Consider the following 17,310-nt stretch of genomic DNA (forward strand, 5'->3'; position numbering starts at 1 on the left):
AGCCTCATCTTTTCTCCGCCCCCAGGGTCTCTGCTTCCCCGATGATTGGACCTGGGGGTTGTCCATCCCAACTTCGGGCACCGCCCTATTTTTTTAGCATCCACTAAACGCCCTCCGCCCCATATTCTCTCCTATCCACTCCTCGCCCATCCCGTGTCTAGGGGCGATCGAGTGCACCTCGCAGTGGTCCGAGATGTTTAGGGACCGGCCCCTCCCCCTGCTCCAACCCCACCCACTGGGCCCCTCCCCTCCACATCCTAGGCTCCGCGCTCTAACACCGAGCTCCCCCCACCTTGCGGTGTTCGCGATTCCTCCGCCCCTCCCTCCAACCAACGCTCAGACTCCTCCGGCGCTCTGACTGAGCGGGAGGCGCGCTGGGGGGATGCGCTCTCTGAGGGCTCTGCAGAATGCGCTGAGCGGGGCCGGCAGTCACTGCTGGCTGGGAGGCTGGGGTCACCTGAGCCGGAGCCCTCTCCTTGGCGGGGGCGTCCGGCACCACCACAGTGAGGCCGCGGCGCTGGGCAGGGAGACGCCGCACAGCCACCAGCCGCAGCACCAGGATCAGTAAGGCTTGCGGGACAGGGGCAGGGGACAGGCTCGCTCGCACTCCCACTGTCGTTCTCGCCAGCTCCCGAGTCCCCTTACCCCGAGAGCGCATCTCATCTCCCCTCTCTTCTCCCCGCTCACTAGCCTGCGATGCCTTTTCCTTTAGATTTGGGGCTTTGGGTCCGCCGCATTCGGGCGGTAACGTGCCGTCCGCCCGGGAGGGCGTTTGGGCAGGTCGGTCCTCGGGATGGTGCCTGTCCAAGGTGCGTACTTAACTAGGAACGCAGATGGGCGCGGAGTGTTGCTTGGTGCACGTGTCTGAGTGCAGGGCCGTGTGAGCACCGCGCATCCTCACCCTCCCTCTCCTCCTAGGTCCACGGGTGTATTTTAGGGGATGAATGGGTAGGGAACAGCCTCCTGTCTCGAGTCCTGGTGTACTTGGGTCTGTCCAACTGTGTGGTGTGTCTGTGTTTCGGCATGTCCTCGACGTGTAATGTGTGACGCGCGTGTATTATTAGTGCGCGGGTATGTGCGTGTGTCGTTTGCTTATGTGTTGGATGTGGGCGTTGTCCGGGCTCGCAAATCTGTAGAATAAGGGTAGTTTCCAATTGGTTGTTGAATGAGGAAAGTCGTAATGGGGAAAAAATCAGAAGCAGATTTCCCAAACGAGAACCAGCCAGAGCCGTTGCTTGTGCTGCTCAGGCTCCCTGATTTAAAGGGTTCTCTAAAAAAAATAAAATAAAATAATAATAATAATAATTTTAAAAATAATAAAGGGTCCTCTTCCCTTGGGCTATTATTCTGCCCTAGAGGCTGCACCTCTCTCCTCCACCACCCAGGAACACTTGGTGGCTGAGCCTCTTTTCTCCGAAATGCAGACGGAGCAGAGCAGGAAATTTTGTCCTTTCCAGAAGCCAACACAGACACTGACAAGTAGCCCCTGCTCTATTATAGCAGGAACAGAAAATGGACCATCTCCCTGTCATTGACATGTACTGATGACATTCAGAAAGACATGCATATCATAATTAAAGTAGCCAAACAGCCACAGCACTCACTGTCTCACCATCACCGGAGCCTCTGTCCTGACAGGTAACAGACCAGTAAGGTATGATTTACTTATTAATTTTTAGGCTATACATGTCCATCAGCCTCTTCTCAAGGAAACACGGAACATTCAAACTTTAAAGAATAAGCCCTGGGGCGCCTGGGTGGCTCAGTCGGTTAAACGTCTGTCTTCAGCTTAGGTCGTGAACTCAGGGTCCTGGGATCGAGGCCCACATTGGGTTCCCTGCTCAGGAGGGAGCCTGCTTCTCCCTCTCCCACTCCCCCTGCGTGTTCCCTCTCTCACTGTCTCTCTCTCTGTGTAAAATAAATGAATAAAATATTCAAAAAAAAAAAAAAAAGAAAGAAAGAATAAGCCCTCTCTCTCCCATTCTACTCTCTACTCCAACTTTTCCCAAATAATCACCATGGGAGAAATGGTGGGATAGAGCAAAGCCTTAACCTCCCTCACCTTCAAACCTTCTGTGGGGTGGTGAGCAAGTGGTATCCCTGATTCCTTCCGCACACACTTCCTAATCCAGTGGAGTCAGGTGATGGAAGTGTTTTGGGGAACCTTGATCCTCCTGCCTCTCTGACTGTCTGTGCTCCCGGGGAATTCTTGGTAGGGGCCTTGATCTGGTGTTCCCTTGGGCAGAAGGAGTTGAAAGCACTGGCAGGGGATAGGCTCTGGAAATGTAATACCAGGTTTGGGAGGAGTTCTTGTGTTTGAGGGGGGGAAAGGAAGGCAGAAAAGAGAAAATGACCTGTTATTCAGGTTCTCGTTTGTTTTTTAGTATTTAGCTTTCTTATTTCTGATTATAAAAGAAAAACAAGATAAAGTACAAGAAGAAAATAAAGATCCCAATATTAGAGGTAACCGATAATATCGTGATATCTATCCATATATACCCTATATACGTATGTATAAAATTTAACATAAATAGGATCATAGTATTCATAATCTTTGGTAACCCATCTTTTTTGTTTACTAACAGCTTTTAATATTGAATATGTGTGTGTGACATTGTCATTTTAATGGCTGCTATTTAGCCATTTTAAGGTTACATGTATGAGGTATCATAATTTATTTAACCAATCTTCAGTCTGGTTACTGCATATTCTTGCGCACCTGTTCAATTATTTCTTCGAGTAAATTCCTAGGAAATTTTGCTTCACAGAGACATCTGTCATTGATATATTGTATAACCTTCTAGAGATATTTTATGCATGTATCAGCCAATACATGTTGATATTATCTTCCGTTCTTTTTTTATGAATATGGTGTCATGCTGTACACATTGTTCTGCACCTTGCTTTTTCCCCCCTCAACATTATATTGTAGATCAATCCATATCTGGGCCAAAGGGTATGCAGTTTTCTTAAGGCTTGTGATACCTCGGTGGTATGGCATTATTTCCTGTCTTCCATCAGCTTCCAGGCACAGAGGCCTGCCCTAAAGTGTTCCTACATAATTGCCTTCTTGAGTTATTCCTTCTTTTTCCATCCTTCTATCACCACATGGATCCTGTCTTCCCTATAGGCACTAGCCTGACTTTTTCCTCAGAAAAAGAAACTCCCCTCTCCTGGTATTCCTCCTGGCCCTAAATACATATGTGCCTGGTCTATGCCAGCTTCTTGAGAAACTTTTTTTTTTTAATGCATTGTTTCAATGGGTAGTATGTCCATATTCACATATACATATTCAATGAATAATGTATACATATTCATATAGTTCAAAATTCAAAATATGCAAAAAGATATGTAGTGGGCAGTGTCCCTCCCACTCCTTTTGCCCAGCACCTGCTTCATCACCCTAGAGGAAGGTAAATCAGGCTTACAGTCTTCTTTCTTTCTTTTTTTCTTTTTATAGGTTTCTGATATATCCTTCCAGAAATATTTTGTGCCTGAAGAGGCAAATATATTTTTTTCCTTTTAACATAAATAGTACCATACTATGAACATTGTTCTACAGCTTGCTTATTTGTTTAATATGACATCTTAGAGATCATTCTATATCAGTACTTAAAGAACTCTCTTTCATTTTTTTATGCGGCACAATATTTCATTACATGAATACACCATAATTTACCTAACCAGTTCCGTGTTGAGGCACATTTAGGTTGTTTCCAGTCTTACTATTACTAACGATGCAGTAAATGTGAATATGTTACTTTGCAGGTGTGTAAGTACACTTAGAGCATAAATACCTGGAAGTCAAATTGTTGGGTCAAAGAGTTGTAGATGGTCTAAATCTCAAATAGCTGTCAAATTTGGAATGATCTGAAAAAATATTTCCTCTAAATCTGTTAACATATTAATAGTAGAACCAAGTCTTCAGTGCCTGGAATTTTAAGTGCTATAGGCTAGCAAAAGAGATACTTTGGGAAACAGGGACCTTCCTAAAAAATGTAACTTGGCAATTCTTTATTGAAGACCCACTGCGTGCTAGGGACTTTGCTCAATGTTAGAAAGACAAAGATATATAGAGGAGGTATACAGATATAGATATATACAGATATATAAAGATATATAAAGAGGGAGAGGGTGGGAGAATGGGCCAAAATGGGTGGGGAAGTGGGAGATACAGCCTTAAAAAAAAAATGTTAGTTTTCTAATTTCAAATCGGAAGAATTGGAATTAGAAATCTTTATCGAAAGAAAGAAAGAAAGAAAGAAAGAAAGAAAGAAAGAAAGAAAAGAAAAGGAAAGGAAAGGAAAGAATAACTCTTACATCTTGGGGAGCCTGGCTGGAACATGCAGCTCTTGATCTCTGTATCATGAGTTTGATCCCCCTTTTGGGTCTAGAGATTACTTAAAAATAAAATCTTTTTTTTTTTTTAATTTATTTGACAGAGAGAGAGACAGCCAGCGAGAGAGGGAACACAAGCAAGGGGAGTGGGAGAGGAAGAAGCAGGCTCCCAGCAGAGCAGGGAGCCCGATGCGGGGCTCGATCCCAGGACCCTGGGATCACGCCCTGAGCCAAAGGCAGATACTTAATGACTGAGCCACCCAGGCGCCCCTAAAAATAAAATCTTTAAAAAAACAAAGAAATTTTTGTATCTTTTTATTCTGAATTTAATCTATAATCCAAAATATCATATCTATTTAGACTTTGCAGCGTACTTCTAATTTAAAAAAACAATGAATGTAGACTCTAAAACAAAGCAAAAAACCCCACAAAGACCTAACAGTGGAGCAAGGGAGACGGTGGGTTGTGTCATACCAGCAGCATAAACAATATTGGGAAGTTTGAGGAAGCCTTTACAGAATTAGGACATTTGATCTGGACCTTGAAGGATGAGCAGGACTGTCCCAAGTGAAGGAGAAAAAGGTCATTCTGTGCAGAAGTGGAAGCATAAGCAAAGGCCAGGAAGCCTGAAATGCCCGGCCCATTTGGACACTTACTTATTACCTGGCATAACTGGAGTGTCAGGGTATGGTGGAGAATAGGAAAGGAATGTTGGCAGAGTTGTGGGGGTTTTTTGTTTTTTGTTTTTTAAGAGTTATTTATTTGAGAGAGAGCGTGTGCATGTCGGACGAGGGGCAGAGGGCAAGACTCTTCAAGAAGATTCCCCGCTAAGCGCAGAGCCCAACTCAGGGCTTGACTCATGAGATCATGACCTGAGCCAAAACCAAGAGTCCAACTCTTAACCAACTGAGCTACCCAGGTGCCCCTGTTGGCAGGTTTTAAAAAGCTGTGAATGCCATACCAAGAAATAAGAATTTATCTTGTAGGCACTGGGGAGCTATCAAAGATTTTTGAGTAGAGAAATGATATTTGAGTTTTCAAAAGAACTGGCACATTGTGGGAGATGGGTTGGAAGTCAAGGGAGTGTAGTAGCAGTTGGGGAATAGACAATATGGACTGATGATAAAGAAGCATGGTTTACTGAGCATTTACTTTGTGAAAGACTTTTTCACAAGATGTTATGTTAATTAAGCCTATTTCACCCATGTGAAGTAGACATTACTACCCTTATCTTACAGATGAGGAAGCAGATTCAGCAATATTAAGTAACCTGACTTACTATCCCTATTAAGGTCACACAGCTTTTAAGGGGCAAATTCTGGCATGCTGGCACAGGACAAGAAAAGAGGGTGGATTTGAAAGACATTATGGTGGTTACCATAATGTGGGTACCAACTGAACATGGATGTAAGGTATGGGGATTTTCCAAATGATTCCACGTTTCCAGCTTGGCACCTGGGTGAGTGATGCCACTATTAACCCAAATGGGGAGCACGGGAAGAGGAGCAGAGGGAGGGAGGCGAGATAATGTCAGGTTTAGACATTTTGAGTTGGTGGTTCCTATGGGACATCTAGTAATGGAAGTGTCTAGAAGGCAGCTAGAAGTAAAGTCTGAAGGTTAGGAACAAAAGAAAGCTAGAGAGTAAGATTTAAGACTTCCCAGGAAAGATGTGAAAGTTGAAATTATAGGGAGAGATCAGATGATTCAGGCAGGAGGCTTGAGTGAGGTAGAGTGAGGACACCTACCTACCTACCTATTTATTTATTTATTTATTTTAAAAATTTTATTTATTTCAGGCAGAGAGAGTAAGTGAGAGAGAGAGTGCACAAGTTGGGGGGGGGGGCAGAGAGAGAAGCAGACAAACAGGCTCCCCACTGACCAGGGAGCCAGACGTGGGCCAATCCCAGGACCCTGGGATCATGACCTGAGCCAAAGGCAGATGCTTAATGGACTGAGCCACTCAGGCACCCCAGGGACACCTACCTATTTATAAGGCCCTGTTCTAGGAGGAGAAGTAGGGAGCAGTTCTCATGTTTCTATCCTCCTTCCCTGTCTGTGCCCCCAAACAGTGACTCGTCAGAGAGTGGCATGCTGTCCCGCCTGGGTGACCTGCTCTTCTACACTATTGCCGAAGGACAGGAAAGAATCCCTATCCACAAGTTCACTACTGTAAGTTCCTCTCTATCTGCTCAGAATGCTGAGCCCTCAGAATCTCTGCAAAGCGGGAAAAGGAGGACAGGACAAGTGTAGGGCAGCTAATGGGTTGCTTCAGGAGGGTGAAAAATGGCAGATGGCAGTGGGTGTCTCAGCTCAAACGGCAATCCCGTCTCTGCTCCAGGCTGGGAAGATTAAACCCTCTGACTGTACCCATATTCTTGGTTTGGGACTTTGACCCAAGTGGTTCAGAAACCAGCTGCCTTGATGAAAAAGGGCAGGAAACCCTTGTTAGCCTTCAAAGCTGCACCATGCCCTCCTTTCTTAGTCTGCAAACCCATTTTTTCCACCTGTTGGAGTAGTCGCGGTTGAGCTCATTGTTATCCATTGGGAAAGAATATTAGGATTGCATTACTGTCCTTGTAGTTGACCTTACCAGGCTTCTTCTTTCCCCTAAAGGCACTGAAGGCCACTGGCCTGCAGACATCAGATCCCCGGCTCCGGGACTGCATGAGCCAGATGCGCCGCATGGTTCGAGAGTCCAGCAGTGGTGGCCTCTTGGACCGAGATCTCTTCCAAAAGTGAGGGCCCCAGAATCAAGGGCACCATTCTTCAAACTGTTCTGTGGACATAGACTATATCAGCAGGGAGGGCTCTTGGGGATTGGATAGTCCAGCTCCTCACTGCATTACTTATTACGCAAGTAACATATGAATGTTCATATGCTCATTCTAAAAGTGCAAACAATATAGAAATACATCTTCTCCTTTGCCTGTCTCCCCAGTCCTCGTACCTTTTCCCAGAAGTAAACATTGTTAACCGATTCGTGGGTCTCTTCTAGATAAGGTCCTATGCATTTATGTACATACAGGAATATATGTAAATATACTTATATGATTTAGGATTTTTAAAATATTAAGGTGACCCACTATACATATTTGGGTATTTATTTTTTTCTCATATCCCAAGACGCTGTGTCTTGGGCTATCTTTCCACATCATTACAATCCCTCATTTTAGGGGCAAAAGAAACTTGAGACCCAGAAAGATAAAGTGACATGCTAAAGGTCATACAGCTGTTGGTCCCAAACCTAATGACCACTCACACTTTCCCTGTTCCCGACTTCCATGGCTCCAGAGCGAGTCACAGTTGCATCTCTTCAGCCCCCTAACCCAATCGTGTCTGGGATCCAGGTGTGTGAGCAGCAACATTGTGCTCCTGACTCAGGCATTCCGAAAGAAGTTTGTCATTCCTGATTTTGAGGAGTTCACGAGCCATGTGGATCGCATCTTTGAGGATGCCAAAGAGCTCACTGGAGGCAAAGTGAGGGTCAGGGGACTAAGGGAGGGGCAAGGGCTCTGGGCCAGATATACCTTGCTTCTTGGAAATGTCCTGGGGCTGGGAATCCATGATTGAGAGATGAGAAGCAGAACCTCTAAACGTGGGGACAAGGGCTTTATGTATTTCTATACGTGTGATTTCTAAAGCAGCTGAGAGAATCCAAAGTTTCGAAGGGGACAATTGGCATAAAGGTTTCAATAGAACTTTGAAAGAGACCTCTGGGGTAATTAAGCCTAAGACCCGAAAAGGGAAGCTGACCCCAGAATTCTCCTCTTTTTACCTTCCATAGGCTTTACTGCCATCTCTATAGGAGTAGGGCTACAGAAAGATAAGGCCTTCTTGAACTTAAGGCTTGGGTGGCCCTGGGAACAACAGGCAGGAGGAAACCCTGTTACCCTGCAGAAGACAGAATTTTCACTTTTATCTGAAAGATTCTCCTGACCCTGAACCTCAGCTCTCTTCCCCCTATCTACATCCGTATCTCCATTCTGTCTGTTTTCTCTCCCCACTCATGCCCAGGTGGCGGCCTATATCCCTCAGCTGGCCAAGTCCAATCCAGACCTGTGGGGTGTCTCCCTGTGCACTGTGGATGGTCAGCGGTGAGATGCTGGGTGAGAGGAAGGGGAGGCAGGGCACAGGTGCCGAACATAGGCTGACCCCTTTCGCGGCACCTGTCTGCCTCCAGGCACTCCGTGGGCCACACAAAGATTCCCTTCTGCCTGCAGTCCTGTGTGAAGCCCCTCACCTATGCCATCTCCATAAGTACCCTAGGCACTGACTACGTGCACAAGTTTGTGGGCAAGGAGCCCAGTGGCCTACGCTACAACAAGCTCTCCCTCAATGAGGAAGGTGAGCCCCAGCAGGGTTCAGACCAGACTCATAGATGTCCCCTTTCTTATTCCCACCTAGCCCTGCAGCCCTGTTTGTTTCCCTGACCTTCCTGATTAGCTCTGTTGTTTCATCTTCCCTGGCAAAGAAGTCTTTCTTGTCTAGCCTGCAGAGTGGGTGGGCTGTAAAGGAGGCTTTGTGCAGTAGCTAATAAGACTGGGTGGTTTGTGTTTCCTAGGAATCCCCCATAACCCCATGGTCAATGCTGGTGCCATTGTCGTGAGCTCCCTGATCAAGGTCAGTGCCATCCTAGCCTTCTGGAAGGTACTATTCTCTAAACCCCCTTGTTCCTGTATTCCTCGTATCTGCGCAGCTCTTCAGGGGGATTGCTGGGGCTTTGATTCCTTTGAGCGTCCCCAGGAGGCAATGAGGGCACAGCAAGGACCCACATATGTTGAAGATGTTAGTAAAAGGAACTGTATCTCTGCCCCCACCCATGAGTCTGGAGCCCAGAGCTTCCTGGCCCTTAGAGAAGGGAGCAGGTCTTGACCCCTGCCTAGGACCAAGGGCCACATGCCAGACACAGGGGGAGGACAGCACTATTGGGCACTGATTGGCCACTTCTGGGTGAGGGACACAGAAAGAAGGGTGAATGGCCAGGCCAGGGCAGCTATTCACGTCACCTGAAACTGTGAGTTGGCCTTGAGCAAGGGTATCAGGCTGGCCTGTCAGCTGTAGGTCTCCCAGGGCTTGAGCAAGAACCTGAGAACAGTGTGGGCAGCAACACTCCATAGCCAATCACAGTCCCTCCTGAGGAAGGTGGTGTTAGGAACCCTTCCCCCAGGGACTCAGGTGTCAGAGTCCCTATGGTGTTGACACTATAGTTGACATGTGTAGGAAGCAACGAGGTGTGGTGGGGGCGGGGTGGGAGACCAGGCTCAGGCTCTCCCCTTGCCCTGGGATAGCTCTGTCTACAGCCCTGTAAGCGGCACCTGCCTCATGCTAGTCCCATCTAAGCAGGCCTTACTGCACCAGACTCTCAGCTAAAATCTTCAGCTTTATTTCAGTTATCAATATAATCGATATAACAATATTATGTGCAACACACATCTCATCCCATTGCTGTCAGTCCAGTTGGAGATGGCTATGGGAGACAAGGATACAATAGACTGGCTCCAGCCTGGGCTGTAAGGGATGAGGATGGGGATCAGGAATAGGAGTGGGGCTTGGGGGCAGGACTGCAATCAGGAGAATGGAAGTGAGAGTCAGGGATGAGGGCTGGGACTGAGGATGGAATTGGAAGTGAGACTCGGGTGGGTGAGACTCATGGATGGGGTGAAGTTATCTGTACTCATTACTTGATAATAAAATCTAAATGGTCTGGTTTTTAAGATCACTAGATCTGCAGGCATACAAAACATCTGTCATTAAAAAAAAAAAGTCATTATAAAATGTAAAATATTCCCAGTAGCAAAACTAGTGTTAAGACATTAAACTCCACTAGGTCTTCCTGACACTCCCGTCATCATCCTAGACTTGGAATGCTGATCTCTCTCTCTCTCTCCCTCTTGTCCCTCTCTCTCTCTCTTTGCAGATGGACTGTAACAAAGCAGAGAAGTTTGATTTTGTAAGTTCCCTTGCGACTCAGCCCCTGGCTGCTTTTCTCCATAGCATGTTGTCCCCTCCAGCTGCCCCAGCGCCTGGCTCTAACCCCACTCTGATAGTGCACCAGCCCATACTAGTGAGCGTTATTGCCAGAGGTGTGGGCATCTGTGGCCTCAGAGGGGAAAACCTCCGAGTCCCTGCTGGGATAAAGACTTAGGAGTTCAGAAGGGTTAGTCAGGCTAGGATGTGTTTAATAGGGGTCCTCCCCCACGTGATGCCTTTCATGCTCCTTTTTCTCTTTTAGGTGTTACAGTATCTGAACAAAATGGCTGGGAACGAATACATGGGTTTCAGCAATGCCACGTAAGGCCCCGTTTGCAGGACTGGCGGAGTCTATCGTGGGATATATGCACGTGCGATAGAGAAGGGGGATGACACCATCTTAAGAGGAAGAAATCCGGGGGAATTTTGGCTACCCAGCTTCCTCTGAGCCGTCACTGACATTTGTTTACTTTGTAAAAGAACTTGTTCCATTTCTATTTAGTACGTAGAGAGGCGGCGTGAGGGTTTATTCCTAAGCCCTTTCTTGCCAAGCCTCTCAGAGCCAAAAACCTCATCAGTTTTTCCAAACTAGATGACTAGGCAGTCTGAGGTTTGGGGGTTTCCTTTTTACATTTTACAATAAAGCTATGCCCAGTGCTTGCTCAGGGTCAGAAGTTTCCTCCAGCATTACCATGAGGATTTATACAGGGGCTGATTTAGTTTGACATGTGTGATCTAGTTGTGTCTCTCTCAGGGAAGGTATTTTTTCCCCTTCTCCTTAAACCCACCCCTCAAACGTCAAGTACTAAATTGGGTGTTTGCTTCAGATTCCAGTCAGAGAAGGAAACAGGGGATCGGAATTATGCCATCGGCTATTATCTAAAGGAAAAGAAGGTAACTGGGAGAGGCCGGTAGAGAAAGTCCCTGGGAATTCTGCAGCTGCTGGAAGGGCACATGGGGCTGGAGATTTCGGTTGAGATCCTGGCAGTGTGACAGGGTCTGCTGATGGCCTGAAAAGAAATGCTCTCCCTTCTTCTTCCTTACAGTGCTTTCCCAAGGGGGTGGACATGATGGCTGCCCTTGATCTCTATTTCCAGGTGAGCAAACGCTGCTCTCCAGCTCAGGCAGGGCCAAGGGAACAGGACAGACTGCCATCCTTGCTCCTCTCCAGTGGTTCTGGTGTCCTTCAGAAACACCAGGGGAGCTTTTTGAAAGATCGGGATGCCAAGAACATGGCTCTACGCCCCAGACACAGGGTTCATGATCCACACCACACCCTCACCTGTGCCTTGTCTCCATAGCTGTGCTCCGTGGAGGTGACCTGTGAATCAGGCAGTGTCATGGCAGCCACCCTGGCCAATGGCGGGATCTGCCCCATCACAGGAGAGAGCGTACTGAGCGCTGAAGCAGTGCGCAACACCCTCAGCCTCATGCACTCCTGCGGCATGTACGACTTCTCAGGCCAGTTTGCCTTCCATGTGAGTGCTTCTGGCCCTGCCATCCGTTTGCCACTGGTCCAGAGCCACGAAGTGAGGACACGGAGTCTCTGAAGGTGGAGGCTGGAAGCTGGTTCCTGCCTCTCTCTCCTTCACTCACTTCCGGCCAGGCAATTAGGCTGAGAGTCCTTAGGGGAGTTTGTCAAACACAGTGAGTCCCTCAAACACATCAATACGTGATGTTGCAGCTTCTGAACCCCACTTCTACCACCCTTCGTGGACCTGGCGCCTCTCCTCTAGGCCTCCGTGTAGAGGTCACTTCCTCAGAGAGGCTTTGCTGACCATCCAGTAGGCCCCCTCCCACTGCATTCTCTATCACAGCACCGTGCTTCCTTCCTCCTGGGTTTTCTCGTAAGCTGTGATTCTTTTTGTCTGTTGTCTGTCTCCTACCACCAGAATGAAGTCAGAAGGGACTGTCCTAGTTCTAGGGCAGCATCAGGCACAGCTTAGACGCCAACAAGTATTTCCTTACTGAAGCCAGGAATTTAAGGGGGACAGGACAGGAGAGGAGTAAGAAAAGAAGCTAATTAACGAGCCAAGAAGTTGACGTGACTTTGCCCGTGCAGTCATTTGGGATAGACTAATTTACTAATCCAGACTTGAGGGCACCTCTAGCTCATCCTCAGTCTCAACTTTATCCCCAAGGTGGGCCTGCCGGCCAAGTCAGCTGTGTCCGGAGCCATCCTCCTAGTGGTACCCAACGTCATGGGAATGATGTGCCTGTCACCTCCACTGGACAAGCTAGGGAACAGCCACAGGGGCATCAGGTTCTGCCAGGCGAGTTACTCTGCATGAAGCTCTTAATGGTTTTGAGTGAGTAAATGAAACAATTTTGAGCTCCTACTAAGTGCAGGGAATAAGTAAACAATCTCTTTGGCTTACGATTCTAGAAGTTGGTGTCGCTCTTCAATTTTCACAACTATGACAACCTGAGGCACTGTGCTCGCAAGTTAGACCCACGGCGAGAAGGGGGAGAAGTTCGGGTAAGGAAAACCCCAGGCGGCTTTGTAAGAATATTTCAGGAAAGAACATTCCATTAATGCTTTAGCAATACCCTTGGCTAAGCATCTTCGGAGAAGGGTCACAGGGCAGAGCTGGGCACGAGCTCAAAGTCACAGTTAATCTCAGATGGGTATTTGTTTTCCAGAACAAGACTGTGGTGAACCTGTTATTCGCTGCCTATAGTGGAGATGTCTCAGCCCTTCGAAGGTACCAAATAAACACAGTAAAATCCTCCTGGTCAGAGATCTCATTAGGAGTCAACACAGCAAAATAGTTAAGTGCTTCAGCTTTAGAGCCAGATAGAATGGATACAGGCTGCATTTAAATGAGATTATTTTAAGTACAGTGACTGCCGTGTGATAAGAATTTAAATAATGGCAGCCACGTTATGATTACTCTGGGTGTTAAGAGCAGAGTCCTGGGAGGTAAGGAAGGACCCTGCCTCAGGTAGATCGCCAACATCAACGAACATGTACTGGACACCTACCACAGGTAGGCAGTGATGTTTCTGGAAGCATCACACCCGTCTGATTTGGAAGTAACAGTCTCATCTGGGTATGGGACATGATTATGCAGGGTCTACAGATCTTAGCAGGCTCTGTTTTACTTTTTCTGGAACCCATCATCTGGAACCCCACTTCAGAAAAGACACTAGTGATTCTAGGCTGATCTGGGTAACTCCAGCTGCTTTCCACTACCCTCAGGTTTGCGTTGTCAGCCATGGACATGGAACAGAAAGACTATGACTCCCGCACAGCCCTGCATGTTGCTGCAGCTGAAGGTATCTAAGGTTAAATAAAAGGGGAAGCAGATCTTAAGACCCTTTCTTTTTCTTTTTTTTAAATATTTTATTCTTTTCTTTTTTTTTTTTTTTTAAGTAAACTCTCCTCCCAACGTGGGGCTCAAACTCACAACCCTGAGATCAAAAGTCACATGCTCTACCAACTGAGCCAGCTAGGCACCCCCAGTCCCCTTCTTTTCTACCAAGAGTACTCCCTGTTGTATATGCCCTTAAGGTTACAGGGGCAGCAGCTAGTTTTGTCCAGATGCCCTGCATTTTGCCGGCCAACTATTATTGGGTGCCACAGGGAGCAAAATGGGAAGAGGCCTTTCCCACTCCCCGCTTGGCTCAGGCTCCAGCTGCCAAGGTCTGTACTAATGTTGACACCAAAAGGCTGAGGATCTGTACCATCTCATTTTCCTTCTGCTCATATTCCTAGGACACATCGAAGTTGTTAAATTCCTGATTGAAGCTTGCAAAGTGAATCCTTTTGTCAAAGACAGGTAAGTAAGATTAAGCTAAAAAGGCAGGGGGCGTGGGGGGTGTGGGGCAGCAGCTTCCCTACCGCTGCCCTCCAACCACCACAGTCACGTATACAACCATAGCACTGTCGATGTCTTCTTTGCCTGATCATGGTCTTCCTTCCTTTTAGGTGGGGCAACATTCCCCTGGATGATGCTGTGCAGTTCAACCACCTGGAGGTGGTGAAACTGCTTCAGGATTACCAGGACTCCTACACACCATCTGAGACTCAGGCCGAGGCAGCGGCTGAGGCTCTGTCCAAAGAGAATTTAGAGAGCATGGTGTGAACATAGGACATGCACGTAGTCCCCGCCCAAGGAAAAGCACGAGCTGGCCACACACTCAATCCATAACCACTAAACATGCTACGGAGAGCCACGCTGCTTCAGTGGGGACCAAGACTTAGGCCACTGCTTTCTGTGAGAGTGAAAATACCCCATTCCCTTGGCAGACAGAGTATAGAGAAGTGCCTTGGTGGACACATGCAGCAGAGCAATCCATGGAGACGATGAGCTTCCTCGAGGTACAGCCTAATGGTCTGGCCCACTCAGAATCATCCCAGATCTTCACCCAGGTCCCCTCTCCCTCTCCCTAAAGAAACCATCATGAGAGAGACAAAGATACTCTGATAAAGGGGCCCTAGCCACCATGCACAGGTATATATTCACAGAGGAAGTGGGACAGTCACGTACCAGGCTTTAATAGTCTGGACAGGTCTGCCCTCCTTGGCTGGGAAGTACTGCTGCTACTGCTAATTTTATAGACAGAGAAAGTATTTTGTGCTCAAATAAACTTTAATTACACAAATTATTATTGTTGTTAAACCCAGTCTTTCTCCCTCTCCCTTAGGGGTATCCAGCTGCATCGCCATCATAAAGGTAGAATAAGAGGGAACCACAAGGTCAAACAGAGCCTGAAAATACCTATTTCACATACATACTCAACCCACCACATTTTCCTCAACCCTAAATATTACTGTAGGTTAACTGTATTCTGTTGCCGGGGGGGGGGGGGGCAGTGATACATGAGGGTTTGGGGCTGAGCAGGCCCAAAAATGGATTGTGCAAGACCTTAGGCCTCCCTCCTCCCTCTGGAAGTTCCAACTGTGGCAAAAGTATCTTGTCTCCTCTGGTCATGGTTGTAACTGGCCCAGTGATTATAACAGATTGACCAAATGTCAGAGGTGTGCAGATTAAGGCAGGTGGACTCTGGGTGGTAATAGCTGCAGCTGTGCGGGGCTGAGAGCCTGGCACTGAGGTACTGGGGAAGGAGGGCTCTGTTTCATTCAGACATGGTAAAGCACTTCCTGAGGGAGCCAGAGCCCAAACTCTATGTGCTATAGAGAGAAAGGGCCAAGTCATTGACTACACCACTCCTCCAGCCAGAGGTAGAAAGGATTTACTCTGAAAAGATCCTATAGAGCTTCAAGAGGGAAAAAAAAATTACATGGGGGTAAAGGGAGGCAGAGGTATCACAGTAATGAATAAATTCAAACGAAGTTAAAAGCTAAGACCCCAGGACTGAATGCAGTCTGAGAAAGGTCTGGGCACAGGGAGGCAGAGGGACTGAAGGAAGCCAGTCAGGCAAAGTACACTCATGATAGTTTAGGAAATTGGCAGTAGTTTGGGGCAGGGGAGGGTGGCTGTATGCCCAGCTTCCACAGGGTATGGGAGAGGAACATAACTAAGATATTGCACAGAGGACCCAACACTGCATTTCGAGAATTAGAGATTGCTTGGTGGCAAAATTAAAAGGTTTCCAACACTTTCAGAGGAGACTGGCCAAGAGCATGATTAGGGACTCCAGTGAGGGACATACTAAAGGCCTTCAGGCACCTCAAGCCCTGAGTGGGTCAGCAGCTCTCCATCCCAGAGTGCAAAGGCAGGTACCACTGGACCTTGGAAATCTGTCTTTAGCGTGTGGACCACAGCGACCCTGCTCACATCCACCAGGCTCAGCTTCTGGGCCTCATACTCCAACAGCAGCCCCACCTTCTCTGGCTGCCCGATGCCCTCAACAGGGGCTTTTTCATTGGCCAACATGGTGTACCACTTGCGCTGGGCATAGGTGAACACCCAGGAACGATCGTCAACACCGATGCAACTATCCCGGGACATGTCCACATCTGCCACTCCTATCCGGAACTGGTGGGAGCGTTTCACTGTCACCTCCCAGTAGTGCCTGCCACTGGTGACCGCTGTGTCTGCCAGCACCACTGCCCACTCCCGGAAGCGCTCCACATTTAGGGCCAACTTGGTGGGCTCCAATCCCACTATGCCATATTTGACACCTGTGTCACCTTTGAAGAGCGCCAGGCTGCTGTGGGCGGTTTTTTCTTCCAGTCTGAAGCTGATGCCTGCGAGCAGAGCAAAGAGATTGGAATGATGACGGGGGTTAGAACCCTAGATCTGGTGATCCATACATATTACGATCTGAAAGGCAGTCATGAGTTCACGAGTACACGGGAAAGAGTCAGAGTGTCACGCGGGCAAGAGTGGGGCACTTTAACATGGGCCTTCGGACTAGGGACGCCTCGAGATAAAAAAACAAAAACAGATTATGTCCCATGTTTGGACTCTGAAGACCAACGCAGATCGGGAGGGGAAATGACCCAAGAAGGCTCCCGGGAATAATGGAAACCATTCTGGAGGTAAAAGAGAGTAAAAGGAAATAACCTTACTTCTGCGAGCTTCGGCTGCGGCAACCCCCAATCGTTTGGCTCCCCAGCGGCACAGGCAGAGCGAACGTGCAAAAGGCAGCGCCATCTTGCGCCAGGGATGAACAGGGCACGCCCCCCAGCCTGAGACCTCGCCATCTGCCGCCTGCCCCTTTCCGACGTGGTGCGCGAGAGGCCGCCGCGCAGTGTGATGACGTAAGGGAGCCAGCGCCCATTAGGGGAGCCGCCATTTTAGTGAATTCTGCCTAAATTGGACCTGGTTGGTACAGTTCATTTAGTTTTTTCCCCGCGGGGCATGTAGCTCACGTTTTTACCAACTAGGACCTTTAAAAAGATGGTGTAGCAAGTTATCGAAAGTATATATTTTAGAAATAAGCAATGATCAAATTCGAACCCAGGGCCACTGTGTGACTTTGGGCAAATCACCTTCTCCGAGCCTTAGTGTTTCCATTTGTAAAACAAAAATAACCCTTTAGACCTTGGTAAATATTAAATGAGAGGAAAACCTAGAATACAACTTGAT

General features: G+C 47.7%; 2 protein-coding genes and 1 non-coding gene across 4 annotated transcripts; 1 reads left to right on the forward strand and 2 right to left on the reverse strand.

Moving 5' to 3' along the window:
* The first annotated feature begins 128 nt into the window (after window positions 1-128).
* On the forward strand, window positions 129-14,917 carry GLS2 (glutaminase 2). 2 transcript variants are annotated; one of them, XM_026500256.4, is made up of 18 exons: window positions 129-564; window positions 6,409-6,508; window positions 6,953-7,074; window positions 7,687-7,816; window positions 8,354-8,433; window positions 8,520-8,683; window positions 8,901-8,959; window positions 10,257-10,289; window positions 10,572-10,630; window positions 11,137-11,203; window positions 11,356-11,406; window positions 11,611-11,787; window positions 12,451-12,582; window positions 12,696-12,788; window positions 12,953-13,014; window positions 13,512-13,588; window positions 14,028-14,091; window positions 14,241-14,917. In XM_026500256.4, exons 1-18 carry the CDS (start codon window positions 383-385, stop codon window positions 14,395-14,397), a joined length of 1,809 nt encoding a protein of 602 aa, XP_026356041.1. In that variant the 5' UTR covers window positions 129-382; the 3' UTR covers window positions 14,398-14,917. The 2 variants fall into 2 exon arrangements, with proteins under 2 accessions (XP_026356041.1, XP_057172228.1); XM_057316245.1 differs by lacking the exon at window positions 11,611-11,787 and having other exon boundaries at window positions 281-564.
* Window positions 13,695-13,767, reverse strand: TRNAK-UUU (transfer RNA lysine (anticodon UUU)). The gene has a single exon. It is a non-coding gene; the product is annotated as a tRNA-Lys (tRNA).
* SPRYD4 (SPRY domain containing 4) lies at window positions 14,886-16,950 on the reverse strand. Its single transcript, XM_026500255.4, has 2 exons — window positions 16,791-16,950; window positions 14,886-16,466 (listed from the first exon to the last, which is right to left on the reverse strand). Exons 1-2 carry the CDS (start codon window positions 16,873-16,875, stop codon window positions 15,928-15,930), a joined length of 624 nt encoding a protein of 207 aa, XP_026356040.1. The 5' UTR covers window positions 16,876-16,950; the 3' UTR covers window positions 14,886-15,927.
* Between the last annotated feature and the right edge of the window lie 360 nt (window positions 16,951-17,310).

The sequence above is a fragment of the Ursus arctos genome, unplaced genomic scaffold, assembly GCF_023065955.2.
Source record: "Ursus arctos isolate Adak ecotype North America unplaced genomic scaffold, UrsArc2.0 scaffold_21, whole genome shotgun sequence".
Taxonomy (NCBI): domain Eukaryota; kingdom Metazoa; phylum Chordata; class Mammalia; order Carnivora; family Ursidae; genus Ursus; species Ursus arctos.